The 26,207-nt window shown below is 38.3% G+C and overlaps 1 protein-coding gene across 23 annotated transcripts in view; it reads left to right on the top strand.

Moving 5' to 3' along the window:
* The window catches only part of ROBO2 (roundabout guidance receptor 2), a 1,029,224-nt gene that overhangs the window by 976,232 nt on the left and 26,785 nt on the right, over positions 1–26,207 (top strand). For 15 of the 23 annotated variants that reach the window (XM_032751027.3, XM_072936785.1, XM_072936791.1 and 12 more), the window contains 6 exons: positions 696–823; positions 5,040–5,321; positions 5,700–5,825; positions 10,161–10,317; positions 16,280–16,540; positions 19,795–20,009. In XM_032751027.3, coding sequence (XP_032606918.3) covers positions 696–823; positions 5,040–5,321; positions 5,700–5,825; positions 10,161–10,317; positions 16,280–16,540; positions 19,795–20,009 — 1,169 coding nt within the window. The remainder of the gene's footprint in view (positions 1–695; positions 824–5,039; positions 5,322–5,699; positions 5,826–10,160; positions 10,318–16,279; positions 16,541–19,794; positions 20,010–26,207) is intronic. The other 8 variants (XM_032751036.3, XM_030285831.4, XM_032751038.3 and 5 more) reach the window with 1 other exon arrangement.

A 26,207-nucleotide genomic window follows, 5' to 3' on the forward strand; every position in this document is an offset into this window, starting at 1 on the left:
CTGCCTTGCTAAATTTCTGTTTATCCTGGGGTGAGAGAGACACGGTGCCTCGTGGCCCAAGAGTGCCTTCTCTTTCACCATGATCCCTGTTTAGCGCTGCTCTCAAAGTGGGAATTGCAGGGAAATTAAAGCCATGCAGTAGTGGCACACAGAGATAGCTGTGGACTTTCCATTAATCCTCCTCAAACCTGTTTGCCTCTAAACCATCCAAGAGTGCTCAAAGAATGAGTTACCAGCCTGTAGATGACAGGCATGCATTTGGGATGCAAGGGAAGGAAGAAATAGTAGCCCAAAGTCCTGGAAATGGCTGATATGGAGCAATCAGTTTGAGTGATGGCTCCCTCGAGGTGGTAATTTATCATTCAGCCCTGGCGTAGGATCCCATGATGGTGCTGCCTAACTCCTGTTTCACACAGACAACGGAGTTCATTTGGATTCTGGCAGAGTCACGATGGATGCCAAGTCCCACTTCTACTGACAAAGTTGATTTGTATATAACCTTAATTAACTGCTCAAGGTCTTTAAATCATCAAAGGCTATACAATTGTAATTTGAAATAAATTAAAGTCTCCTAAACTGTTAGTTACCTATGGTGTTAGAAGAACAGTAATATGCCCTCTTCCATTACTTATCTCATTGTTTTTTCATATATATATATATTTGTGTGTATATCTCTTTTTCTTATTCTGCTTCAGTCGACCAGGTCTGTTGAATGCCAGTGACCCCAGTTATCCTTGGCTTGCAGACTCTTGGCCTGCCACAAGTCTGCCAGTAAATAACAGCACTAGTGGACCAAATGATCTTGGAAATTTTGGTCGTGGAGGTAGGTTTCCTTTTGTTAAGTCACCCGATATTATAAAATAGGCTTCCATTAGTTAACATCTATGACAAATACTGTATAATATTTTTAACATTATAGTTCTTTCTGGGTGTTTCTTTCTTTTTATATTTGATTGAAATTGACTTTAAAATGTTCCTTTCACTTTATCTCTTTTTACTTTTTTAAAATGTAGGTCTAGTTTGTAATTTGCCCCACAGTGCTGAGACAGGGTCTGTTTATGATGTCAAGAGAAATGCATTTGTGTCTCAACCTCATTCCCTTTTTTGTGGAGATGAGCAATGTACTGTGAAGGGCAGTATAGCCAGGGGTGGAGGATGTACATAAGAGCAGAGGAGAACTCTGGAGATGCAGGAAAGATGTTCCTTCAGCAGGAGGACACCAGAATTTTGTTGCTGTCACCTTGCTCATCCTCTTCCTGCTCTCAGTCTCAACTATAATCTGTGGAGAAAACCTCAAAAGTCTTAAGCAACTTTCTTTTTCATTGGAGGAAAGGATACATAAAAGGCAACCATTTAGATCTTTTAGGGGTTTGTTTCCATTTTTACTTGAGAGACACCTTTGGGGGTGTGAGGTAAAGATATATTGTTACAATGAGGAAGGAATTTTTAGAGGGGTTATTTAATTTAAACTATTTAACTCAAATGGGAATTTTAAGATGTAGGATTGAAATTTTTAGAAGTCATAGTAATATTCACATCTCTCTGTTACTTCCTTGGTTTTTGTGAGAACACAGCTAATTCTGCATGCTGGTCAGAATTTGTTTCTGAAGACCATCTATCATACTGGGTATACATTCCCATGAAAAGCCTCTTGCCTGTGGTTTGACTACTGTGTCTTAAAATTACAACAAAACACACTAGATTTATATTCTGTATAAAAACAATATAAAGTTCTTGTCAAAAATATTTAAAAGTAAGCAAAACTTTGGATAATATTTACAAGGCAATTGAATTTCTGCCAGCTTCTTTGTTGTGAATATCTTGAAAATAAAACACTTCAGTTCTTTTCCATCTTTTCTTAAACCCACATAATACAGAAAAATTACCATTTTCTTTTAGCATTTGGCTCTATACAACTGAAATTGGAAGCATTTTTAAAAAAATATTTGGCCCTGAGTGTGCTTGAGGCATAGGTCCAAATTCATGTAAGAGATACAAGTTACGTTTTAAAATCCTTTAGCTTAATTCCACCCATGATCTTTACAGTTGAGCTGAAACTTTTATTCTGGGTGGTTTGGGATCACTTATCCCTATCTGTTTCACCAACTAAGATTAGATGTTTCTGCATTAAAGACTGATTGGAGGTATTTTGACGTGCAGAGATGGAATATTAACTATAAATATGGAGTTTGGGCCTCTTTTACTGGTTAAAAGGCTTGTGATAACATAAAAGTTCTGTAAGAATTTTAAAAGAGTAGGGTGATATCATTCATCCTGGAAACTCAGAAGCTGATGCAGGCAGTTCTAAAATTTCCCTTAAGAGGGAGATCCACTGTCCTAGATAGACTTTTGAGAGCAAGGCTGTGAGTAGGAAACACAGGTGAGACTTGGAGTCATGTAAGGCCACAAAATGGTATTGCATCTCCAAGGCAGCAAGAAAGAGCTTCCCTGCACAAGTATTTCAGCACTATTTCATTCATCTCAAGAGTTACAACCAAAAGTTGGATTCTGAAGAGTTTTGAGGGAAGCTTCCAATGGGAAGTGTGTCTTCGTCTTTGGTCTGAAATGTACAGTGTGGTGTTTTTGCTATGACAGTTTGCTGGGAAAATCACACTTGACATATACTCAGTGGCTATGGCACTTTGTAAAATCTCTACTTAATAACTCTTTGAGTACTTAAATGTATACATGTCACTGAGGTCAAAAAAGTAATTCCTGCTTGTACTGAAAATTCCCAGAATGTCTGGAGAACCTCAGCTTATCAGTAAGAATGACTGAAAGTCCTTGGCTGGTGAGCAGCTATGCAACTTCCCTTTCAAGTGTGTACACATGAATAGTACTCCATTTTAAGTTGACTGTATAGAGATTATACCTCTTTAGTTGCCAGAAATATGCACTAAAAGATAGATGTATGTCTGAGTACTTCAGAGAGGAGCATTTTGCTAGTTTTTACTTCCTTCAGTCTTCAAATCCAACAGACAGGTTGAGCTGGATTTACTTCACTTTATATATCAACAACAGAATTTATTTACTAAACTTCAAGCCATTATACTTTGACAGAACCAATTGTGGAAAGAAGAAATGTTCATATTGTGGATGAAATGCAAGAAAGATAGGACTGCACTTGTCTCTCACATCTCATGCTGCATTTGCACATAGATGCATTTTTGTTTGTGTACTGCCACTAGAAAGCACATTGGATAGGTGCAGATAGTAACAGCATGATTTTAAAATATGGGCTATAGGTTGCATTAATTGTATTTTTTTTTGCACCTGCAATTTATCTGCAGATATAAGTTAATACAATTAACTTATATCTGCAGATACAATTTATAAGTTAATACAATTAAATACTATTAAGATCTTTTAAATACTTGATTACACCCCTTTCCCTGCTGTATGCAAAACCAGATCATCTGGTTTAGACCCAAATTTAATCTCTCCTTCTGCAGTGTCTCTGCTGAACATTTGCAATTACCATATTTATTTTTAATATTATATCTATAATGTTAATATATTATATATATAATCTTTTAATTATATACTTACATATTATAATTATATATTATATATATAAAATATATTGTTGCTGCCCTGAGACAAAATATGTTATTAGGGTCCATGTTAAAATGTTCCCTGTAGCACACCTGAATGCAAAAGAAAATAGTTCTATGATCTAAAGGTTCATCCCAGGAAAAGAAAATACTAAACCCCCCAAAAAAACAGCTAAAGCAAACAAAAAATACCAAATCAGTGTGATGAGACCATGGTGTCACATCTCATTGCTGGATAAGTCTTTGAGACAGTGAGAACAAATGTATTCCCTGAGGTTGCAGAAAACCCACATCTGAGTTTGGAACTGAGCTTAAACCTTTCACTATGTGCAAGAATCTTCTATTCTTTCTGGGGCTTAAGGTACACAAAAATGGCTGTGATCCCCTGAATAGTATCTGAACATCTTCACTATAGGAATATGCATTATCTCAAGTATGATATAACAGTTGGAACCTGTATCTGCCATCTGGCTGTAGAAAGAAAATGGCATAAAAATGAAGGATTTTTTAAAAGAAGTACATTCTGGAATTGATTCAACTTTTCAGAGTCTAAATATATTGTAAAAATAGTACCATCTGAGAGAGCAGGAAGGAGGGTTATCTGCTAAGCTGTGGTTCTCCTTGGGACATCATGCCAGTCATCATTAGATTCTTCACACTTCACTAGTCTCAGTTTCTAGATCTAGTATTCCACCAGCAAAGGTCACTTCAGTGTTTAGTAGGGAGAGAGACTGCCAATGAAACTGATTAAAGATACAAATTGCAGTGTGGGATAGTATTCAAAATACTGAGAAAATTCAGCAGATATTTTGTTAAATATGCTGTAATGACTTTCAGGTAAATTTACTGGAGATTTTGAAAAATTTGTTCTCAAATATCAACATTGCTTCACCATTTTGAGGAACTGATCACCTAAATCCCTTCAGAATATCATATTTTTCTTTCATGTATCAGAAATAACTTGTTTTTGTCAGATTTTTCTTTTGTTGAAAAGAAGGAATGTGCTGGCTAATGTCAAAAGGAAAATTAGATAGCCTGATGCAGAAATTTTCAAGGAAACCAAGGTGATGCCCTTAAAAAATTACTTTGATAGTTTTTCTACCTATTTTCTGGGCAAGTTCCCTCTGTGATATGTAAATTCTCTCCTTTCATAATTTCCCTGAACCCCAGACAGTTTCATTGGTTCTGACACAGAGTGAACAACTGAAAACATTCTTCAGTAGAGAAATATACCAAACTTCACTTTCACAGTTGAGGGTATGAGGGAAAAAAGAGATGGTTTTAGGCAGCGAGACGTGAAGGACAAGTGGTAGGCCTGTCACAGCTTCTGATAGCTTGGTGATGGTTGTACATCATCTTCCCTTCGCTGGCTCATGGACCTGTCTCAGCCGAAATGCAAACGTGCAAAATGACACGTTTATTTCTCAGCTTAAACCTTGGTACTTTCAGGCTTCCTGTGCATCAATGGTTTATTTCTTTCCACAGATGTGCTGCCACCAGTACCAGGGCAAGGAGATAAAACCGCTACCATGCTTTCTGACGGAGCCATTTACAGCAGCATCGACTTCACCACCAAAACCAGTTACAACAGCTCCAGCCAAATAACGCAGGCTACACCATATGCCACCACCCAGATCCTGCATTCCAACAGCATCCACGAGTTAGCTGTCGATTTACCAGATCCGCAGTGGAAAAGCTCAATTCAGCAAAAAAATGACCTCATGGGATTTGGTTACTCTCTCCCAGACCAAGGCAAAGGCAACAATGGTAATTACAGCTGTTATTTTCCAGAGCACTTGGCTTTTTGTTCTGTGTCATCTGTGCATGAATTAGAAAATTCTTTTTAGCTCTGTGAGACACTGTTCATGTTGACCTGAACTAATGCTTGCGCACCTTGCATGTGTGCTGAACCTCACCTGATCACAAAACACATTGCACTGTGCTTTTAATGCTCTTTGTCCTGTACTAGTCACCAAGCCATCTGTCTTCCATTAGGCTAGGGTAGGTGTACCTTTAAAAATAGCCAAGTGAAAACCTGCCACCCCACCCCATCTGCCCCTGACTTGCTAACTGCATGTGTCGCATGTGCTTGTGCTGTCGACTAATCCCACGATGCCACTGTGACCTCTGCCGTTTAACCCTTAGCCTTGCTTTACATCCCTGACTACCGGGTGGCTGAGGGACTGGCTAATAGATTGCCACACAACCAGTCACAGGATTTCAGCACCACCAGCTCCCACAACAGCTCCGAAAGGAGTGGCAGCCTCTCAGGTTGGTTCCATCGCCGTGCGTAGGGGAGCGAGGGACGGAGGGGTGTTGGCGAGCGGCTCGCCAGGGAGGCAGATCTCCCAGGCACCAGTTGAGGATAGCCATGAGAGTTCCTGCCCATCAGCAAACAATGCCACATGGGACTCTACTGAAACAAAAAACCTTTTGCAGAACCTACTTGGAGATAACTGGAGAGTGCTTCCATGTGGCGCTTGTCGGCGCAGCTGCCAGCCTCGCCTTGTCATATCCTTTCCCTGTCACAGTCTACAGAGCAAATTTATTTCTGCATCCATCCTCAGTTTATAGGTCTCCCCACACTGAACTTCATGAGGAGATTATTATTTTTGTTGAGTTGTTAACAGATATCCCACTCCCACAAGCTGTTTCTAAATGCTGTTCCTCAGTGAAGCAGGTTGGAAATAGTTGTAGGGCCCTGAAAGGTGACTGGGGTTTCAACAAATTTTGCCACATTTACATACAAACAGGATGTAAATTTTATGTGTGTGCTGCATGTTCTATTGGAAATATGATGCATTTTCATCAGATGAAAATGATCATAGTACATGTGGTTGTGTATTATATCTGAGCACACCTTTTATCTTGATTTTTTTAATTTTGCTTACTTGTTGTTTATGATATGTCTAGTTGTCTTTTTTTTTTTTTTTTTTTTTGTCAAGACAAAAACTGAAAAGGCAACAGTTTAGATGAAAATCTGTGATTTCTCCTAGCTGAAATATTGGAGCACTGAAAGGATTTACTTTTGAAATTCAGAATATATCCACAGCCTTTTAAATTTCCACTTTAAGCTGGATCAGTCCTCCCAGTAACAGGCCAAACCTAGACATAGCTTATTTATGTCAATTTAAATGACTATTCAAACTGAATCTTGAGATAAGATGCCTATTATCATTGGCTCATGATTCAGATAGCCAAATGTGTTTGCAAGTCTTGCCTTCTCAAGGGGGAGCATTAGCTGATTTGACTGAGACCAAAAAATAGGCTTATGGTATTGTCAGAGAGGTATCTGGAAGCTGAAATACCTCAAGAAATGTTCTTGTTCCTTGCATGTGATATATTGACAAGTAGCTTAGGAAATCAGCTTGCTCCCCAGGCTGCATGAAAATGCAGAAATGGATGTGCTGAGGTACATATATGTCAGGTATCAGAGGGCAATATCACACTTTAGATATGTTGACAGCTAAGGCTGCCTAAGAGTTTTCTCAGAAAATAGGAAGTGTCACTGGAAAATGCCCTTTGATCAAAGGCTGGACTTTGATCAAATATTTCAAATGCAACATATTCTGTGTAGTGTTTCTCAGTCAGAAGTGAATTTGCTGATGACACTGGGAAACTTTGGGTTATAATCAGTCATATGGCCAGGGCAGTCTTCTTGTGACCAAGGCAGCTCACAACTGGATGCCCCAGTGCTCAGATGAGTGCCAGATTGTTGGACTGCAGAGTCAGTATTTTGCTCTCCCTTGCCCACTAATTATGCCTTTGATACAGGATAATTATGTCTGTAATACTCAAGAAACTGGGGAGACCTTCAAATAGTTTGATAATTAGAGCATCACTGGAGTCAGAGACCAGCTTTGATTACGTAGTCCCCATCAGGGTGAGCAGGGATTTCTTCTCTCATTTCCTTGGTTAGTACTTTAAGTAGTGCTTATTATTCTGACTAAGTTTCTGTCTCTCTTACATGAATATCACGAGAATTCCTGTCCCACTGTGGAATGGAAAACAGCTAAAACCTCAACTGCTTTATGAGGCAGGGAAATTTTATAGCTATAGTTTGCACAGATGATGTCTGTACTAGGATAAGTAGCCCAACTGGCAAATTCTTTCTCCCGATTCACCTAGAGATTTAAACAATATAATTGAATTTCAGTGTGAGGAGACATTGAAGCATCAGGCATTGTTGCTATGGGGAAACAAGGCTTTGGTGCATCAGTTTTTAAACACAAATCAGGCTTTATATGTTCGGTGTCTGTCCCATCAGTCTGACAGTGGAGTAACTGCCTATGGGGACAGAGGAGAAATCTCCTGCCCAGCTGTACAGTGTAGTCTGCTTTCCCCTACCAGCAATGACCTTGGAGTTCTCTTCTTCCATTTCTTCATCTAAACAAGTCCCTTGTCTCTCTGCTTCACTCCTTCTAATATCTCCATTATCTCTAATTTCTCTCTTTCAAACTCCCAAAATCCAAGTGACTCACTCCCATATTAACACTCCACATGTCAACCTACATTTTACCAGTCTCCTAAGATCATCAAGATGATACACTTCCAAAATCTTCCTCTCCACCTCAGCTTAATCTCTAAGCTGAAGTTGTTTGCATTTCCCTTCTCTGTGTGTTCCTAGTTTAATTCCTCCTGTAACATAAAAAACATTCATGTGCTTTTCTCCTAAGGCAGACTCACCTGCCTTAGTTCTTGTTGGCTCCTACTCCTGATGACTTTTAAAATATTTCTCCATGTCCCACAAATTAAAACTAATTACTTCCTTTGCACTGTTCAGTGACCCTATTTCTAACTCCACATTTTTTGCCCTACCTGTGCTTCGAAAGCTTCACTTTCCCTCCAGAAGGTTTGTATATTTGTTCCTCTGTCTCCACTGTCATTGGGGTTTCTTTTCACCAGTCAAAATGTTCTTTCCCTTTTCAAGAAATCTGCCCCCTCTGCCAGGCTACAAACAGAAGGAAGAGCCTGTTTTCCATCCTAATAGAAGTAACATCAGCTCAGTTCACACATAATGAATCACAGGATCTTGGCTGGACTTACTATAAATACTCTAAAAAAAGGAAGGAAGAGCTTTGGTCTGGAATTGAGTACTGGAAAGCAAAGTCTCACTTGCAATGTGATGCCAGCCAGGTCAATTAGAAATATTGCTGGGCTTGTTGCCTGTCTCTAGCAGATACAACAGGAGGTGAAAAGAGAAGTCTTGGCTGCTTCTGAGTCACAGAATCACCTTTTTCTTCCCTCTCTATTTGTTCCTGTTTTCATCCAGCTGATGTTTGGAGGTAACAGAAGAAAGCCACTGTCTCATAGACAAAAAGTCCCATGACAGGGGCTTGTCTCTATTGCTAGAATTTCACCTCCTTCTGTGTTTCTCTGTGCCTAAAGTTGGAACCATGGCACAGAGGACGGTGCCTGCCAGTGCACATCATGCCACCCTCCCTGACCAGTCAGTTGTGGCTTTCTTGATTCATTGATTCATTTTCACATGAAAATTCACACTTTTTTTTTGGCTGATCATTATAAATCATCAGGTGACATCAGTAGGTGAGATGGATTAGAGTGCTTTCTGCAACAGGCCAGGGATGAGTGAGAGCAGCTGGGTACCCCACTGAAAAGGCATCTGACAAACCATTCCTCCACCCAACAAAGAGTTTGAAAGCCACAACAGAGCTCCAAAAAATAGATGAGTCCCCAGGCAGTCAAGGGATTCGAAATGTTGATCCATTCTTCCTCTTAATGAATTCCTGGCAAGCAAAAGAAGTCAGGACAAAATAAAAGAAACAAACCAAGTGGGATGAGAGCTTTCTCTGTAAGATCACTTTCCCATGAATGGAAGTGTTTCAGCTGGAGAAGTGGATCCAAGGACAGTAAGAGAAGAGCAGAGGGTTTAACCAAAATGCGTCGCTCACTTCATTTCTACCTCACCCATTAGAGCTTTGTACCAGAATAGAACCTCTTCTCCATAGTGCACCAAGATATTTGAATCCATTGAAACAGTCAGTCCTAACACACTGCGCATGACTTCCTGCTCTTTTAAGAAAAACATAAATTAGGAAATTCCTATCAACAAAACCCTGTTTCTTTTGTTTTGACAATTTACTCTTGTCTTGAAAGTCCTGACTCCAATGACATTTTTGGATGGTGTTCTTAACCTCTGTGTTTTCCACAGAAAGTGATTATGCAAAACTGCAATATAATCACAGTGGATTCTGACATTTGAAATAATTTGCAATGTGTTATTATAATTTTATATAAGAGTGAATTCAAGAAGTTATAAAGTGCACATGAATAAATCAGGAAATATATTTCTTATGCAGGTAAACGTGTCTTTCCTTGTTTCTGCACTACTGTGGTGCAAATGTACAGCGGTATAAAAATAAGTGATTTTCAGTAAATATTCAGAATATTCTCCATTCCATTCTATTATTACTTATAACCTTGTGACAGCATTAGCATATTGATGTTGATTCTGCTAAGGTATAAATACATCTTTTTTGGGGCATGTGCTCTGGAATCAGAATTCTGTCAAAGAAACATAAATAGCTGGCCTTTATTTCCACATTATAGCTCTAACATTTTATTTTTCTTTTTTTGGATTTGCAGGTGGCAAAGGAGGGAAAAAGAAGAAAACCAAAAATGCTGCCAAGCCCCAGAAAAATAATGGTTCAACCTGGGCCAGTGTTCCCCTCCCACCCCCTCCTGTGCAGCCACTTCCAGGCACAGAGCTGGAGCACTATGGGGTGGATCAGCAAGAAGCAGGGTAATTTTTTTTTTCTTTTTCTGTTGAAGAAAATCTGTGATTTGCAGAAATGAGTCCTTTTCTATTTTTTATTTTTTTTAAATTTTGCTAAGTGACAATATTATTCTGGTTTGTTTAAAAAAAAATAAAGAGAGAACAACTTATCCTGTAGGCTTATTCAAGGCTGTGGAGGAAGAATGTTTGAATAGCTTCTCTGGATAGTGACTGAAGATGGAAACATAAGTGACCTTGCTTCATCATCATGTAGGGCATCAGTGATTTCTCATGCTGAGAACTATCTCACTTCACAGGTAGCTTAATTGAATTCTGGGATGGCATGGAGCTGATGGGACTCAGAGTGAGTAAAGATGACATAATCTGGCTCTGTGTATTTTTTTCACTGCTTTGATGTTTAAAAATATTAGAGCCAACAGAACAACAAAAAAAACCCCACCAAATTGGATTAATTTTTGAAGATCAAACAATGGATAATAATCTTCTCATCGGCTTTTAGAAGAAATTTCACATTTGAGGAAGGCATGCTAATTATAGGCTTTTTTTGTTATTATTCAAAAAACTTTCAAGTTTCTGGGACCTTCCACATATTTTTGCATAGCTCAAACTTGTTCTCAAGGACACAAAATCACACAAGAAGTGCTAAATGAGAGGAAAGAGACATTTCATGCAAGCATTATGAAATGCTTGTTATAACGTGTAATTATGTGATATACCAGGTTTTAAAGCTCTGGAGGTAAATCAGAGTATATAAAAACATAGTTTACTGTGGGTAGCTCTGTTGGAGCCTTTGAGAATATTTTTTCTGTCAGGGACAAATTTCTGTCTGTTTTAATACATGGATCAATCAATATTTCCTACGGATGAAACATTTTTAAGAATACATTGTAATAGCTTTACTGAATAAAAATATTTCAAACATTATCTCAATTGTAAGTGGGAATTGATCATTACTACTTTCATAATTAAAGTTAGAAAAATTCTATATTGTTTCAGTTTATACCAACTCCTTTGACTCTTATAATGAGCAATAAATGACTGTGTTAGTCAGTGAAGTTCTTCTTAAAATTAAGGCCCATTCAGGCTGTATTATAGTTAAAATTTCAAAGTAATGGAAAATTAATAACCTTACTGATTGTGAGTGTTGTTTAAATCTCAAGGCAAAACGTTTATTTAATCATTGTCTTCTGTATTCTGTTATAAGAGGCTAAAATAAATTTTAAATTGTTTCACCATATAATAATTTTGTCTTTATCAGTTTATATCCTTAAAACACATGTGCAGCCATTTCACTAAAACAATTATGCAATAGAAGACAAACCACTTGGATTTTCTTCAGAACAATGAAATAGCATTAAAGGTAAATGGAAATACCTTGTAGAGAAATCCCTTGTGACACAGAGTTTGACTCCTCAGTTGCATAAAGCACCTGTAATTTAGCTGGAAAGGAATAATGTTGGTCATCAAGTCAACATTGGTTATTTAAAGAGAAGGTAATGACCAGCCTCTAGGTTCACAACCATTCAGACTTAGTTTTTCCTCTGATTATGTTTTGAATTACTCTTCTCTGGTTTTTGCAATGTCTCATTAGCAATGGTGGTAGCAAGACCTCGTAACGTGCATTTTACCAAACACAGAAAAAATTGGAAAGTTGGACTTGGAGTCTCCATCTGGAGCTACAGTCCACCTTTGATGAAGACTAAATCTGCAATGCCCATACTTTCTGAGGATGTTTCCAATGCTAATAGTCCTTCTGTATTCAGGGGGTGGTCTTGTTTCTGTGGTTTTCAACATGCTAGAAGGGAAAGAATCATAGACTGCATTCCTTATGTTGCCTTGGACATACTGGGTTCAAGAAAAGCCACATTTTTTAACTCTTATGTTCTTCTTGGTTTGTTTTGATTTACTCTATCTATGACAAATTCAAAGTGGTTTAATTCTAGAAATAGTAACATGGAAATGTAATTATATTGTGATTTACAACGGAAAAGTGAGCTTCCAGTCAGAAAACTTTACCCCTTTAATGAAATTCTCACAATATGATACAAAATATGAGTGTTTAGAGCAATAAAACAAGGAGAGTGGCATTGAAATAGAGCCTTGTTTTTCTGTGTGTCTTCCTATAACAGTTAAATTTAAATGTGAGTTTCATTGGCACGATTATCACACAAAAACTCAAAAATTTTGACACCTAGTTTTGCTTACTAGCTATTCACCTTATAAGCATTAGTGAACTGCTAAGTTGCAAAATATAATCCACAATTACAAGTGATATTTAAAAAAACCCACCTAACTTAACCTTACACAGAAAAAATAGACTCAGTTTTCTGTACCATCTTCTTCCCAGAGGCACTAGGGTTGGCATATGCCTCCATTTTTCCATAAACTGCAGAAGGAAAAGTGAATATCTTACTCCAACTAGCCCTGTTATGTAATATTGTAGCTTGGGGGATATCTTAGATTCCTGTTTAACCTCAGCAAACAGCTTGTTTGTACCAATTAAATTTCTCTTTTCCTATAGTAGCTTCCAAACTGATATGATCCCTGTCCCGCCCTTTTCAGAGAAGACTGTGTTGCTTGATTTTATGTAAACTTGACAGTAAAGAAATGCTCATTTCTTACTCATTATCTTTTACTTTGATTTTTCACCAATAATATGCATGATCTTGAGCCAACCCAGTAAAGGCAGTCAGCATATTATTTGGTTATTTCTGTTTCTTGATATTGACTACACCTCAAAATGGAATATTAGCTGCTGAATGTCAATACATTTGATACTTATTGTCTATCTTTAGGAAAAGTTATGGAAATAGTACCTTTTACTTCAAAAAATTCTTTCTGGTGAGTTCCAGGGAGGGAAGCTTCATTTGTTGCAACAATATGTGTAATGAAACACAGTTTTTACAGAATGTACACTGTAGTTGTCACCTTTATTTTATATTTTGAAGGAAAAAAGTCTATTAACATAATGAATCGGGCTTTTTAATAGTAAAAGATTACTATGGAATAGAAGTGCTAACAATACAGTAAAACGTATTAGAAAAATAGAGGCTTATGTTAACCAGAACTTATTAGGGTCTTAATTATAATGAAATTACAATCAGAGATTGCTAATGAAGTTAAGGCACTTAGATTTCAATAAGTGTACTTGAAAAAATGCAGCATTTTCACCATGCTGGATTTACTCAAAAACCGAAAAAGAGCACAGATGTGGCCAATAATCACTATGGTGATACCAGATGTTTCTATATCTGTATTACTTTTGTTACATGTAGTTACTATGTACTCTGTTAGGTTTACTTTTTCCTTTTTTTTTTTTTCTTTGTTGGTTGTGGTTTTTTGGGGGTTTTGTTTTATTTAGTTTTTCTCTAAAATGAAGGTTAGGACTTGTGGCTTTTCAGACACCTTATATTAAGAAGACAAAAGTTTTGTACCTGAAATCTTGAATCTCCATGTCCTGAACTTCAGGCTTAGGCTTCTTTCCATTTCAAACAAAATTTAGGTAAAGGTACAGTACTTGTGCAGAATCTTTTCACTGAGAAACCTTTTTACTAAAAAACCTTTTTGCTACCAAGCTGAACATTTGGGGATTTGAAGCGAGCAGGGTCAGAAGGCAAGAACATCCAAAGCTCGTTTATTCATCATTGCAAAGTCACCTGGGAGTGCCTTTTTCCCCTGTCCCTTTTAAAGAAAAGGAATTATAGCGAACCATGAGGTGAGAGAGCAAAAGGAAGCAAGAGAACTGTTGCATTGCACAGTTTTCACAGCATCATTTAGGATGGTCCCTTCAGCCTTGGTTGCAAATGTCCTGAGTAAACATTGTTTGGAAAGACAAATTACAGCTGGTCGTATCTTCATTGTTTGCTGAGGATGAATATGTATCATGTAACATTTTCTTAAATCTCTGTGTTATGAAAATGGTAATGATCAATCACTCAACCTCTCCTAGAGGCCAGATGTTAAGAAGCAGCCTTTATATTCACTTCTGTGCTCGTATGTGTTTGTATATCTATTTATGGTTATATCTACATATATAGAGATTTAAATTTATGCACGTGTGAATTACCAGATGTATCTTCCATGGACTTTTGGATGAGTAGGTCAGGTTGTTTTAGCTGTCTTGAATCTGTGTGTTTAAATACAGACTACAGACTTCTGAATAAGGAAAAAGTAGTTTAGTTAGTTTAAGAAATCTTTGGGTTTTGCTGAAAGTAAATGTTCTGTTTGTAATACAGGTTTTGCAACTTTTACATCTCAGTGTTCCCAGCCTTTTTATAACCCGGTTTCACCCTTGGGAAAATTGACAGTAATTCATTTTTCTTTGGGAAGTTGGTAAATCCTTCCTTCCAAATCAGAAGCTTTAAAGGAGTATTTTTAAGCCATTTTGAGAAATTAACTGTATCATGCAATGCACTGCCTGCCTGCAGAAAAAAGGACCTTGATAGCAGTCCTTGAACGTGGAAAGAAGATAAAGTGACTTAGATGATGCTTGGGAAATGGCCTTTAAGAGTGTGTGATGATTTGACAGTGAAGGAGCTGTGAGAGCTTGTGGTTGTCTGGTTGTTTTTTGAAGGAAAAACGAAAAGGCAACTGTGTATCCTGAGGTATTTTGGAATACACTAAGAGTTAAGAAGAAATGTGTGCTGATGCTCAAGGGACTGTTGCCTGACTGGATGTTTTGAAGATGGAAAAAGTAGACAGTTGAGATTTGAGTGATGTGATTGTCAACAAAGCTGCATACAACTGAAGTTGTGTTCAGATTAGGGATTTACTCTGGGGAGATAATGTACAGGGAATGACCACAGTCACTAAAGCCTATCCACCTGGAAAGATGCCAGAGTCTCTAAGGGACAGCATCCCAGGATGATACTGTAATACAACACTGAATTGAAAGATCCTCTGATGAGTGCAGAGACTGAAAATAATTTACTTGCTGGAAAAAACTTGTGCAAGAAGTGGTAATAAAAGATAAAGCTTTTGTTTCTAACCCTGATCAGATATAGCACCACCCCTTACACCTCTGGTATAAGGCAACAAAACCCACAAACTCCTACCAGGACACCCTTTATGTCTGAAGAAAGAAGAATTTGTTATTCAAGAATACTCCTAGTGGTTAATATTTCCATTTGCTTTGGGCAGGTGTGTTGAAAGTGTTCAGAAATGTAGCACAGTCTAGGTAAGTCCCAGTACAGATTGGCTAGGAGGTGGGGTGCTGGCAGAGCTGTCAACATGTGTGCTAATGTACCTTGTCAGCTGGTGCTGTGACACAGCATATGCTCGGGGTCAGTGCTGCTGTGACATGGATGTATTGCACATCATAGGAGATACCCCTGTGCAGAGTGGGAAGACCAGAATTTATGAGGAAAGTGTCGCTTTTTATTTAAGCTCCAAACCAGAAACAAATGGTGAATTTATAGACAGGTAAAGGGGAGGGTGGAAGTAAATGGATAATGCTCTTGGGTTCATGATGTGACTCTTGGGGATGGTGCTGTGCAGGGCCAGGAGTTGGACTTGGTGATCTTTGTGGGTCGCTTTCGACTCAGCTTTTTCTGGGGTTCTGTGAAATAAGTGCTACTACATAAAGCCTGCTCTACCTTTTAAGAATGCTGCTATTTTCATGTCCAGGTCAATATTCATTCCTCTACGTTAATGATCCTGGAAGTGAATTAGTTCATTTTTATTGTTGATTGTGGTGTAATATTATCTAATCACCATTAACGAATGTGATAATGGGTCAGCAATTTTTCTGTTGCATATCTTGCTCAAGTTGCTTAGCAGTTGTGGGAAAATTAAACTGACTCAGTAAGGACAATCTAAGCAATTATGACCCTATTTTAATTAAATTTTAGTACACACACTGTGTGCAAAGTTTCCAGTTGTAGCAGATTCTTGCATACCCTCTACACCCTCTACTGTGCAGCAGAGATGAGTTTTGATACACACTAAGTTTATTTGGTTCTTATTTTAGATATGACAGTGATGGTTGGTGTCCACCTTTGCCAGTTCAGACCTACCTACATCAGGGCATGGAAGATGAGCTTGAAGAAGATGATGACCGTGTCCCCACACCGCCTGTCCGAGGAGTAGCTTCATCTCCTGCCATCTCCTTTGGACAACAGTCGACTGCAACTCTCACGCCTTCCCCACGAGAGGAGATGCAGCCAATGCTTCAAGCTCACCTTGATGAGTTAACAAGGGCTTACCAGTTTGATATAGCAAAGCAGACATGGTAAATGTCATGGTTGAATGGGTCACCTGTGATCAGGGAAATGAAATAGTAATATTATTATTATTATTAATAATAGCAACAATACTAAATTCCTTTTTGACATAAATAATGACTGTGTTCAACAGCGTTTCAATTGTGTTTCCAAAGAAGTAAAATGGAGGAAGGAATAGCAAAACTCTACCCACAGCTGGAAGGCCTTACATATCCGTATGTGCTTTTTAAATCATAATAATATGCTAAATTTTGTCTAAAAACATGTAAAAACACTATTCCTCCTACGTTTTGCTAAGTAGTTAATACCCACCTCCTGACAGCTTTTATACAGTTGAGAGTACTCTCTTCTCAGGCTAGCAGAAGACAGAATTTTTTTAGGATTTTCAAAAATAATAAGGTTCTAAATTCCTGATTAAAATTAATTATAGTTTCTTGAAATAGCAATGTGGCAGCTTTTGCACTGTGTCACTTGAGAATGAATTATTTGCATCTCTGTACTTTGAACTACCATGAGAATTTCTGATTCATAGGAAAAACCCAGAAACAGCAGAAAGCAAGTTGTTAGCATTTATAGGATGGATCTAGTGTTTCAGAGTGCTTTATGCCTGTTTAAAGGAAAAGCAAGCAAATACCACAGTAACATTTCCCCTGCAAAACAAACAGAAGCAATCTCTTCAGGGACTGAAAAAGAACTTGTCAACTGCACCAGGCTGGGGACATGGTGAAGGTCAGCTGCTTCCTGGATGTTCCCTGAGCAGCAGTTGTCCTTTTACAACTCTTCCACCCAGACAAAGCCCGCGACTCTCAGCGGAGCGGAGCAGAGCTGGTTACTGAATGGCACGCTGCCAGCAGAGGAGCAGCCTTTCTTCCCTGCTCAATACAGCCACGAAGTTATTCAGCCTGAGCTCCCATAAATACATCAGGCAGGTAGGCAGGCGGTGCCAAACCAAAGCCAGCTGTTTTCCTTGGGCACCGTGGAAGCCTCGGGGCTTGTCTGCAATCTGCACTCAATCAACAGGGTACCTCGGCCCTGCCAGGCACCGACCCCAGCCTGCCTGTGGGACAGACCCAAATCCCAGGCAGCAGCTAGCCCTGGCCTGTTGAAGGTACTGGCTTCTGAGCCAGCACACAGATGCGCGCCCCGCCAGCACAGGCAGCGGCTGCTGCCTTGTGCAGCTGGTACCCTTCCTACGCCCTCCAAAACCTCCAAACCAGCGCAGCCACGGATAACGGAGCAGCACGCTGCACCAAAGCCTCGTGCAGCTGGCAGGAAAGCTCTCGCTCCCTTTTTGGGGGAATGAAAATTGATTGGGAAGTTTCATAATGTGCTTAGGATTATACAGATTTTAAGGTCGCTCTTTTGCAAAGTCACAGTAATTGAGCCTGAAACTCCGAAAAAAAAAAAATAACAAGGACATAACCTTTTTTTCATACCTTTTGGGCATTGGGCTAAATGCTGAGGGTAAATTTTACATACAAATTATTTTTATTACATTTTAATGTAATTAAATTTTAATGGAATTTTTTAATATATTTATGTTGTTTGGCTGGATATGTGTCATGCTAGTCAAAGTTAGTAGAAAGTCCTCCATTGTTTTGACTGGGAAGGAATATTTTTTCAGTCTTCTTTTCACACAGTTAACCTGTAGAGGTTAACCATTGTAGAGACCAGGGAAAATTAAACAGCAAAATGAGACCTGTCTGGGTCTCAGGGTACAACTGAGAAATACAGACATCAGCCAACTAGGAATTTAAGAAAGAGCCCATTAGAGATTACTGGAAAAGTACATAATCATTATGGCCTTGATCCAGCAAATCACTTAAGTATATGCTTAACTATGAGTACATGAGAAATTGACTTCAATTGTTCTATCACAAGCTTTACATTAAACATATACTTAAGCATTTTGCTTGATTAGGAGCTAATCACACTGTTTATTGAGGGTTAGTTAGATGGTAGTGCCCTTTAGTGCCCCAGTGTTTTGAACACTGTGTAGAACACTAAAAACCTGGTGTCCAGGCAGAAAAGTGTTCAATAACTGTTAATCAGAAGGGGGTTATATGTCAGAAAGGAAGCACTTGTTCTGGAAATTAGATTCAGAATAAGCAATAAGTTAAAACCTACACTGAGGTGGAGAAAGTTACCAGTGGTACATAACATTTACCATGACATTCTCATATCTGATAGATTTACATGATGAAAATTTTAAAAAAAGGCTCATTGAATAAAGAGAATTCATTCATGCAGGCAGTAATTCAGTACAAAGTTTCCACTGAAAATGTATTACAGCTAGGAGCCAAACAGGTGACAATTGTAATTTCTTCAGTTTTACTGATGTCCAAGCAAGAGACCAGCAGAATCCTGGATCCCCTCCAGAGTGCTGCCGATTCAAATCAAGTCATGGCACCTCATGTAGAGCCACCCAAGGATTCCCACGTGCCTAAGTTAGCAATTTCAAGTGTGGTACATGCTCTTGTGCCAAGGCCAGTCATGCCTGGGTCCTCTGGCACAGCTTACTGTGTACCTGTTGTGCTGTGGGGAATGCTGCTCTGAAAGCTTTTTTCACAGAGACCAGGCAAATCATGAATCCTATGCTTGCCTTTGGCCATTTAGCTATCTTGTGGGTGCTTTTTTCTCTTCTTTTTCTTTTTTTTCTTTTTTTTTTTTTCTTTATGTAATTGCTGCATGCAGTAATTTCACACATGCATGCCCTAATACTGCTGCAATTAAATCAATTAAACTTCTTGGAATAAAGCAAAATGAAAAGGCCTCGCTGATGATGCGTTCATTGGACTTGAAAATTTCTTCTGTCCTACTGGCCATTTCCTCCTCTTTAGGGTGACTTTTGCTTCAGGCACTGCATCTGTTTAAGCGGAAGGAGTGAGATTTAACTTTTGTTCAATGTGTGATTTGCAAGGGGGAATATTGGGTGAGACACTTATGTGCTGGGCTGGGATTCAAAATTGTGCTTTTCCATGGGTTTCCTACCTGATTTATGTAGCCTCTGTGTCTATTGCTCTCCATCTGTGAGAAGACACTCCTGACCTTCCCCATCCTAGAGGATTTTGTCTTTATTCTTTTTATTTAAGACTGGAAAGTTAGAAGCACTCTGGTATTAGAAGCTGAATTTTCTTGAGTTCGGCCTAACCAAGCACGTTTTGTAAATATACTTCAGGACTTGTTGAAAGGTTTGTGTTTTATTGACCATGGGCTGCAAAATCTTATCCATTCTGATAACTTTTCCTGTTTCTTTGTGTAGGCACATCCAAAGCAATACACAACCTCCTCAGGCTCCAGTTCCTCCCCTAGGATACGTATCTGGAAACCTTATTTCAGATTTGGAAACAGATGTTCCAGATGACGATGATGATGAGGATGATATTGAAGAAGAAACTGTAGAAATCAGTAGACCACTAAGAGGTCTAGAGCATACTCCAGGCTCCAGTATGGACAATCTAGACAGCTCTGTGACAGGTAACCAAACACAGTGACACCAACTTGTTACTACCAGTAAAATACATCACCATTTGGACACTTTCGAAGTGAAAATTTATTCCACTCGATTTCTGTAACATTTAAAATGTTAATACTAAACACTAAAGTTAAAGAAGGATTTGGAAATACTTTGCTTTGCTGAAAAATGATAAGGAAATTCATGAATTTTAAAAAGCTTTAAAAGACTTTAAAGGAAATTCAGTTATATCCTGGCTTTCATGAAAGGTTTATTCTAGTAGAGAAGCAAGGCAGTTACATAAAAAGGAGGGGGAAGACCTCATCTTAGAAATATATATTTCATAAAACAGGAGGAACATAAAAATGTTATCTTAAAACACTTTTAGATATTCTGCTGGGCAAATGCTTTCTGAGATAAACACAAGGAAGTTAAAGACTTCAGAGTAAGTGTAGCTAGATCTATACAACATTTATTTCTAGAGTAAACACAACATTTATGTTGGAAAATGTGCATTTTAAACATACATTGTACTGCTGAATTTATCAATTGTTCCCTTTTAGAGAATCTGTTTAATAATTCTGACCCTCCTTCCCTCACTTCTCCCTGTCCTTTGCATGCTTTGAAAAATTACATCATCATCAAAGGGGACCTAGAAAGAGAACCTGTTGTAATAAACTAAATGCATGGAATCTGAATGAATTAAATTGCTGTTGCTGAAATGTAGGCAGTGAAAGACATTGTTTTTTGAAAGCAGATTTTTATGGACATCATGTATTATTTGTAAACATCAGTGTAGTTCTTTTTAGGTTGAACCAGGGCCTCTGTAGAGTGTACTGTGTCCATAGTGTGGAGGTGTGCTGGAGACCCAAATATCCCCAGAATCACAGTGTTAGTGGGTGCTGCTTCTGTTTTTGATCTCAGCAGAAGAACATTGATTGTTGGTTTTACCTTAAGGGAGACTTGTTCAGAACAGCTTCCTACCATAGCACTCCTGAGTTCCTTCTTTGTCTGGACCTCTGAAATACCAAGGCTTTTGCACTCAAAGATTGCTCTTCTGAAAACACTGCAGGAATATGTCAGTGATGGAGCACCAATACTATCATTTTCTTCCTTTCCCTTGATGAATGAAATAGTCTGTAGTTTAATCCCACCTTCCAGGTTTTCCTTCACTCTAGAGCCAGGAAGCCAGCCAATCTAATTAAGATTTAAGAATTGTATTTCTGCTGCTTTGATTTGAAATCCAGATGCAACTGAAGGCCATAGAGTTAAAGTTTAAATCCCTGAATTGAGAAGGTTAACTTTTTAGTGCATGCGTATGTTAACTCACTTTTCTTGCATTTCTAGTGTAATCTCCTTCAAGCTATAATTCTGCATATTTTTGCATATCTCACTAATGGCTCAGAGCCCTTTCTGTTAGCAATTCTCAAAGAGTTTTGCACTGGTAGAACAGCAATAAATAAATTAAAAAAAAAAAAACAGGTTGGTATACATTTTGCTTTTGGTAGATATTAATATGGCAATGCTTATGTATCTGTAAATCAGAAAATGAATGTTTCCACATTTGCATCTTCACCTAATAGTTTGGATCACCCTCCCTAGAGCAAATAAGAAATATTTGCATTCCTGCTCCAATTTTAAATTTTATTAAAATGTATATTTTTATTAATAACCTTAAAACTTGTAATAATATTTTTAAATCTTGTTTAATTTTTGGCATGTTAAATGTCTAATTACTCAAATTTTAAAGGATTCTTGGTGTTTTGGAAGGAATTGAGCAGAACTTCATAATGTAGACTGGCAGTATACTTAAGGTGATCTAAATTCACTTCCATTCATCACCACCATAAACTTCGTGTGGCCTCATCCAGCTGAAATTTAAGGTTTTTCTCTTGCTGTTTCTTTTGCTTGTTTAATTATTAGCTGGATAATTCCTTGCCTCTTGTTCACTGCATGGCAAGGTGTGTGCTGGCACTGCAGGAAGGGAATGTGCAGCTGGAGGGGAAGTGAAATTACAGACTGCCCCTATAGCACTCAGCTAACATTTAGACTGGCTTAATTAGGGAATGATAGCCTCACTGAAGTACACCTAGTGTGTTAGCCTAAAGGGTCTGTAAGATGGCAAAATCTCCAAATAACAAATCTACTTCTGTCTTCCTCGGTGGGTAAAGCCTTGATTTTAGAAGAGTCTGTATTTGGCTTGGTTGCTTTTTTTCTAAGGGTGGAAAGAAAATTGCCTATTATACTTAGGCAAATTTTGTTTTTCAAAGGAGAATTTTAATTTTTGTTTATCTGTTTCTGTAAACTCTTCTAGGCTGTTTGATGGTGTTAAGGAGTGTATAGCAAATTGCTTCAGTTGTTCCCAAGCTGTTTCTCATTCTTCAATTTGATTGCTTTTAAAATACTGTAGAACAACTTAATTGTTCTTTCTTGTGCTGAGAATATATAAGCTACTTCTTTTCACAGAGCCTTTGGTGACTTCAGCCAGCATTTTTCTAGGAATTTGTAGATCAGGTTTTCATTTCTCTAAACGTATTTGAAAATGGAGGCAAGTGAGAACAGCTGACCCAGATGAAGCAATATTTCTGTTCATTGTGAAGTGCCCTGGGAGTTCAGTGTTTGTGAGAAATCTAAATTGACATCCCTTGGTCCAGATTTCCTCCAAACAGAGTTGCTGTGGCGGGAGCAGGGGGAGGTTCCTCACCCTGTAGTGTTAGCAAACCTCAGCAATGCCTCAAAGACAGCCACTCTTGGGCTGAAATGGGGCTTTGTTCTTCATGGCTGAGCTGAGAACAAGGATTTCCTGCAGTGCCAAATGTGGGATTCTCCGAGGGGAAGCATTGGCACTGCATGAGCCAAAGCACAAACTCCTGAATCCCTCTGACACCACAGTGCTGCTCCTTTAAACTGTTTAAAAGTCAAGTTGTCTTCCAGGCCCTTGAGTTTTAGTCACAGCTAACTGAAGATGCAGACAAGGATTTAATCTGCACTATTAAGCTTTTCTCTTTGCAGGTGGCAGAGACATAATGTTGATGTGTATAATAAAGTGAAAAGAAAGGAGGAATGCACAGGAACTGTACCTTAACATTCTTCAGATATCACAAAGAGAATTCGAGGAGGGAGGTTTAAATTTGCGCATCTGTGGGATGTAATATGAAATTAAAGCCAAAGTTTTGATTCATTCCCAGTATAGTTTGTTAGGCTATTGAGTCACTGAATCTGCTTAAAAATAAAATAGAAAGAAAGAACCAAAAAACACTGGTAAAATTTTTCCTCACTTGACTTTTAATTCATAATTATTTAGGGTTATTTTTTGCTTTCAGAGACACAATGAAATATTTTTTTTTTTTCTCTTATGCTTAATGTTTGCCTTTATAACAAATTGCTGTACAGAGTTATGGCATGAGTGGCCACAAAGAGTCTGTTGTATTATTCTACTTTAATAGACTTAATTAATTGGATATGATGACTATAGAAGAAATTAATTTGCTTCTCACTGAAATCACTAAGAGCAAGCCTAGGTTTTTTCAGGTCAAAGTGTTATGGTTTGGGGGTTTTCTTTGCCCTCCCCTTACCTCCTCCTCCTCCTGCAGCGCCAGTGAAGCTGGTAGTGAGAGCTGAGTATCTTCAGTCCTGGTGCATTTTGAATGAAGGGAGAGTTTGACTCATTAACTAGCATGGAAAACAGAGTAAGACCTCTTCTATCTAACTGATATAAACTGATATAAACAGAGAGATATTTTTTCCAAACAGTGCCTCAACAAATGGGTTACGTTCTTTTTTTTCAATAGAATTATATAGATCTAAATCATAAAAATCTCTTCAGATTGTGTAGCTCAGCAAGGAAGAATATCCCTTATTTGACATGTTTTGGTCTTGATTAAAAGACTCACAGATCACTGTCTGTATAGAAAAAGTTGATAATTCACTGTGTCTGAGCACAAATGGAATAATTCTTGAAAACTGCACAATATCATTTTCATGAACCATATTTTACCATGGCAGAGCTCAATATTTGTATTGATTTGCTTAGGGATACCTATTGCAAAAGATTCTGTTTTATAAGCAGTTAGACAGATTGCATTTAATAGGAAGAATGTGCTTCTTGGATTAAATATGTGCTCAGAAAATAGGAAACTGCTACTTTTTGTATCTCATAAAAATGGTAATGCAACAATTAGCAGGGTCATATTATAAAGCACAGACTTTACTCTAGCTTAATGGATCTAGGGATATGCATTCATCAGCAACGATAGATTTAGCATAAAATGACATGTAAATGAATTGATGACTGATCATAAATTAATTTTAGTGCTGAAGAAGTAATAGAGAAACAGCAAGTTGCCACTTTATCATAGTATTTTACTGCTCAGCAACATTTGAGCAACTACTTAATGTTCTGTGTGCATTTCTTTTCTAACAGCTTGAATAAATTTGAGATTTTTTTGTGCCTTTCAGCAATATGGAAACAAAAAAAATCTAGAAGGATGGAATGCAAACAGAAATAAATTTGGCTAAGTGACATAAATTCATTTTTCATTAGATGTTTATGAAGGACATTAATTATCATTGGACCTGTGAAATGCTGAATATCTATGTATGTTTTTTCCTCCTTTTTTTTTTTTTTTTTTTTTAGTGTTTTCTGCCCAAAAATAAAACATTTAAAACTTAGAGGTTTATTCCAGGTGTATGCATTTAAATATATGGGCATTTATGGTGGAGAAAAGTAAAAAATAAAGTCTAGGTTTTGGAAGTGTGATCATATTTAGATTCTGCATTCAAACACTTCTATTATTCTTCCTTATTTTGATGGTACAATGACTATTACCCCTTCTCTTCCATCACTTCCATCAAAATCAGTGGGCATTCTTGCTGTGTAATCATGACAGTGGTCAGACATATGCAAGAGAAGAAAATATGTTCATCCTGTACAAAGGCTAAAAGAATTCTGTAACCGATTTCAGCTGAAGTAGCATCAGTCCCCAAGGACATCACCCACACTTCAGAACCCTAAGCAGTTTATCCCTGTTCCATTAAAAATCTGCAGAGGAGCAGGGATTTAACATTAATATGTGCAGGATGGTCTTGTAAAGGAAAACACATGAAGTAAGGCTAGTAGATGCAGAAAAGTATCTAATGGAGTTCTCAGAGGTGACAGGTTTGTTGTGAGCAGCTTTTCTTTAACAGGTGCATTAGGCTTTTGTTTTATTATTATTTTTAAGTAAAGCAACAGTACACTTTACCAAGAAAACCAGCATTTTTATTGCCATAAAAATGCCACTAAAAGCGGTAGCATGCAGTCTACTGGAAGCTGGCACCCCTGTTCCCCTCACCTTTCCCTGGGAGCAAAGAAGCTTTCTGTTTGCATTAGCACCAAGAGATATTTTATGGAGCAAGAAAACAGAGTTCAACTTTTCACAGAGCTGATTTTGTTCTGCATAAAGCATTTACTGCTGCTGTCAGCAAGAGTAAAATTTACAGTTGCCAGAAAGCGTAAAAAACTCAAATGTGCTCTTGGAAAACACATAGTGAGCTGCATGTAAAGGAGACACTAAAAGCCTGCTTCATCCCATTTCAAAATGCACAGTTGATCTGAAAGGAACGTCAGCATCTCTTATTCTGCCTTTATTCAGAGAAAAACAAATGTGCCTCTGATTTGGAAGGCAAAAGGCCAGTGGATGCCTTTAAACAGGCATCACCACGTGTGCTGTGTTAACACAGCTGTGTGGTGGCCTGAGGTGCCCGGGCTGGGCTCCAGCACTCCCACGCCTTCTGGGCAATGTCTACACCTCTGCAGGTCAGAGCAAAACAAAATTTACTGCTGCAGGTTTGGCTGGGGAAAAGAAATCGTTTATGCAGGGAAACTGAATAGCTCAGGAATCAGTAGAAGCAATGCAGAGATGTCGCCTTTAGCTCCCTGCTCACACACAGCTGTGGGTGCTGTATGTGTCTCAGGGTATTTTGCTGACTTCAGCAGTTAGAAGTTTCTATATAAAAAGTTGCTTCCAGCAACCAGAAGTAATGGAGCATGGTTTGGACTAGGAGGGACCTTTAAAGGTCATCTTGTTCCAACCCCCCAGCCATGGCTAGGGATGCTTTCTACTAGACCAGATTGCTCAGAGCCCCATCCAGCCTGGCCTTGAACACTTCCAGATCTGGGACATCCACACCTTCTTTGGGCAACCTGTTCCAGTACCTTACCACCCTCACAGTAAAGAATT

Source organism: Taeniopygia guttata, chromosome 1 (genome assembly GCF_048771995.1).
Source record: "Taeniopygia guttata chromosome 1, bTaeGut7.mat, whole genome shotgun sequence".
Classification (NCBI taxonomy): Eukaryota; Metazoa; Chordata; class Aves; order Passeriformes; family Estrildidae; genus Taeniopygia; species Taeniopygia guttata.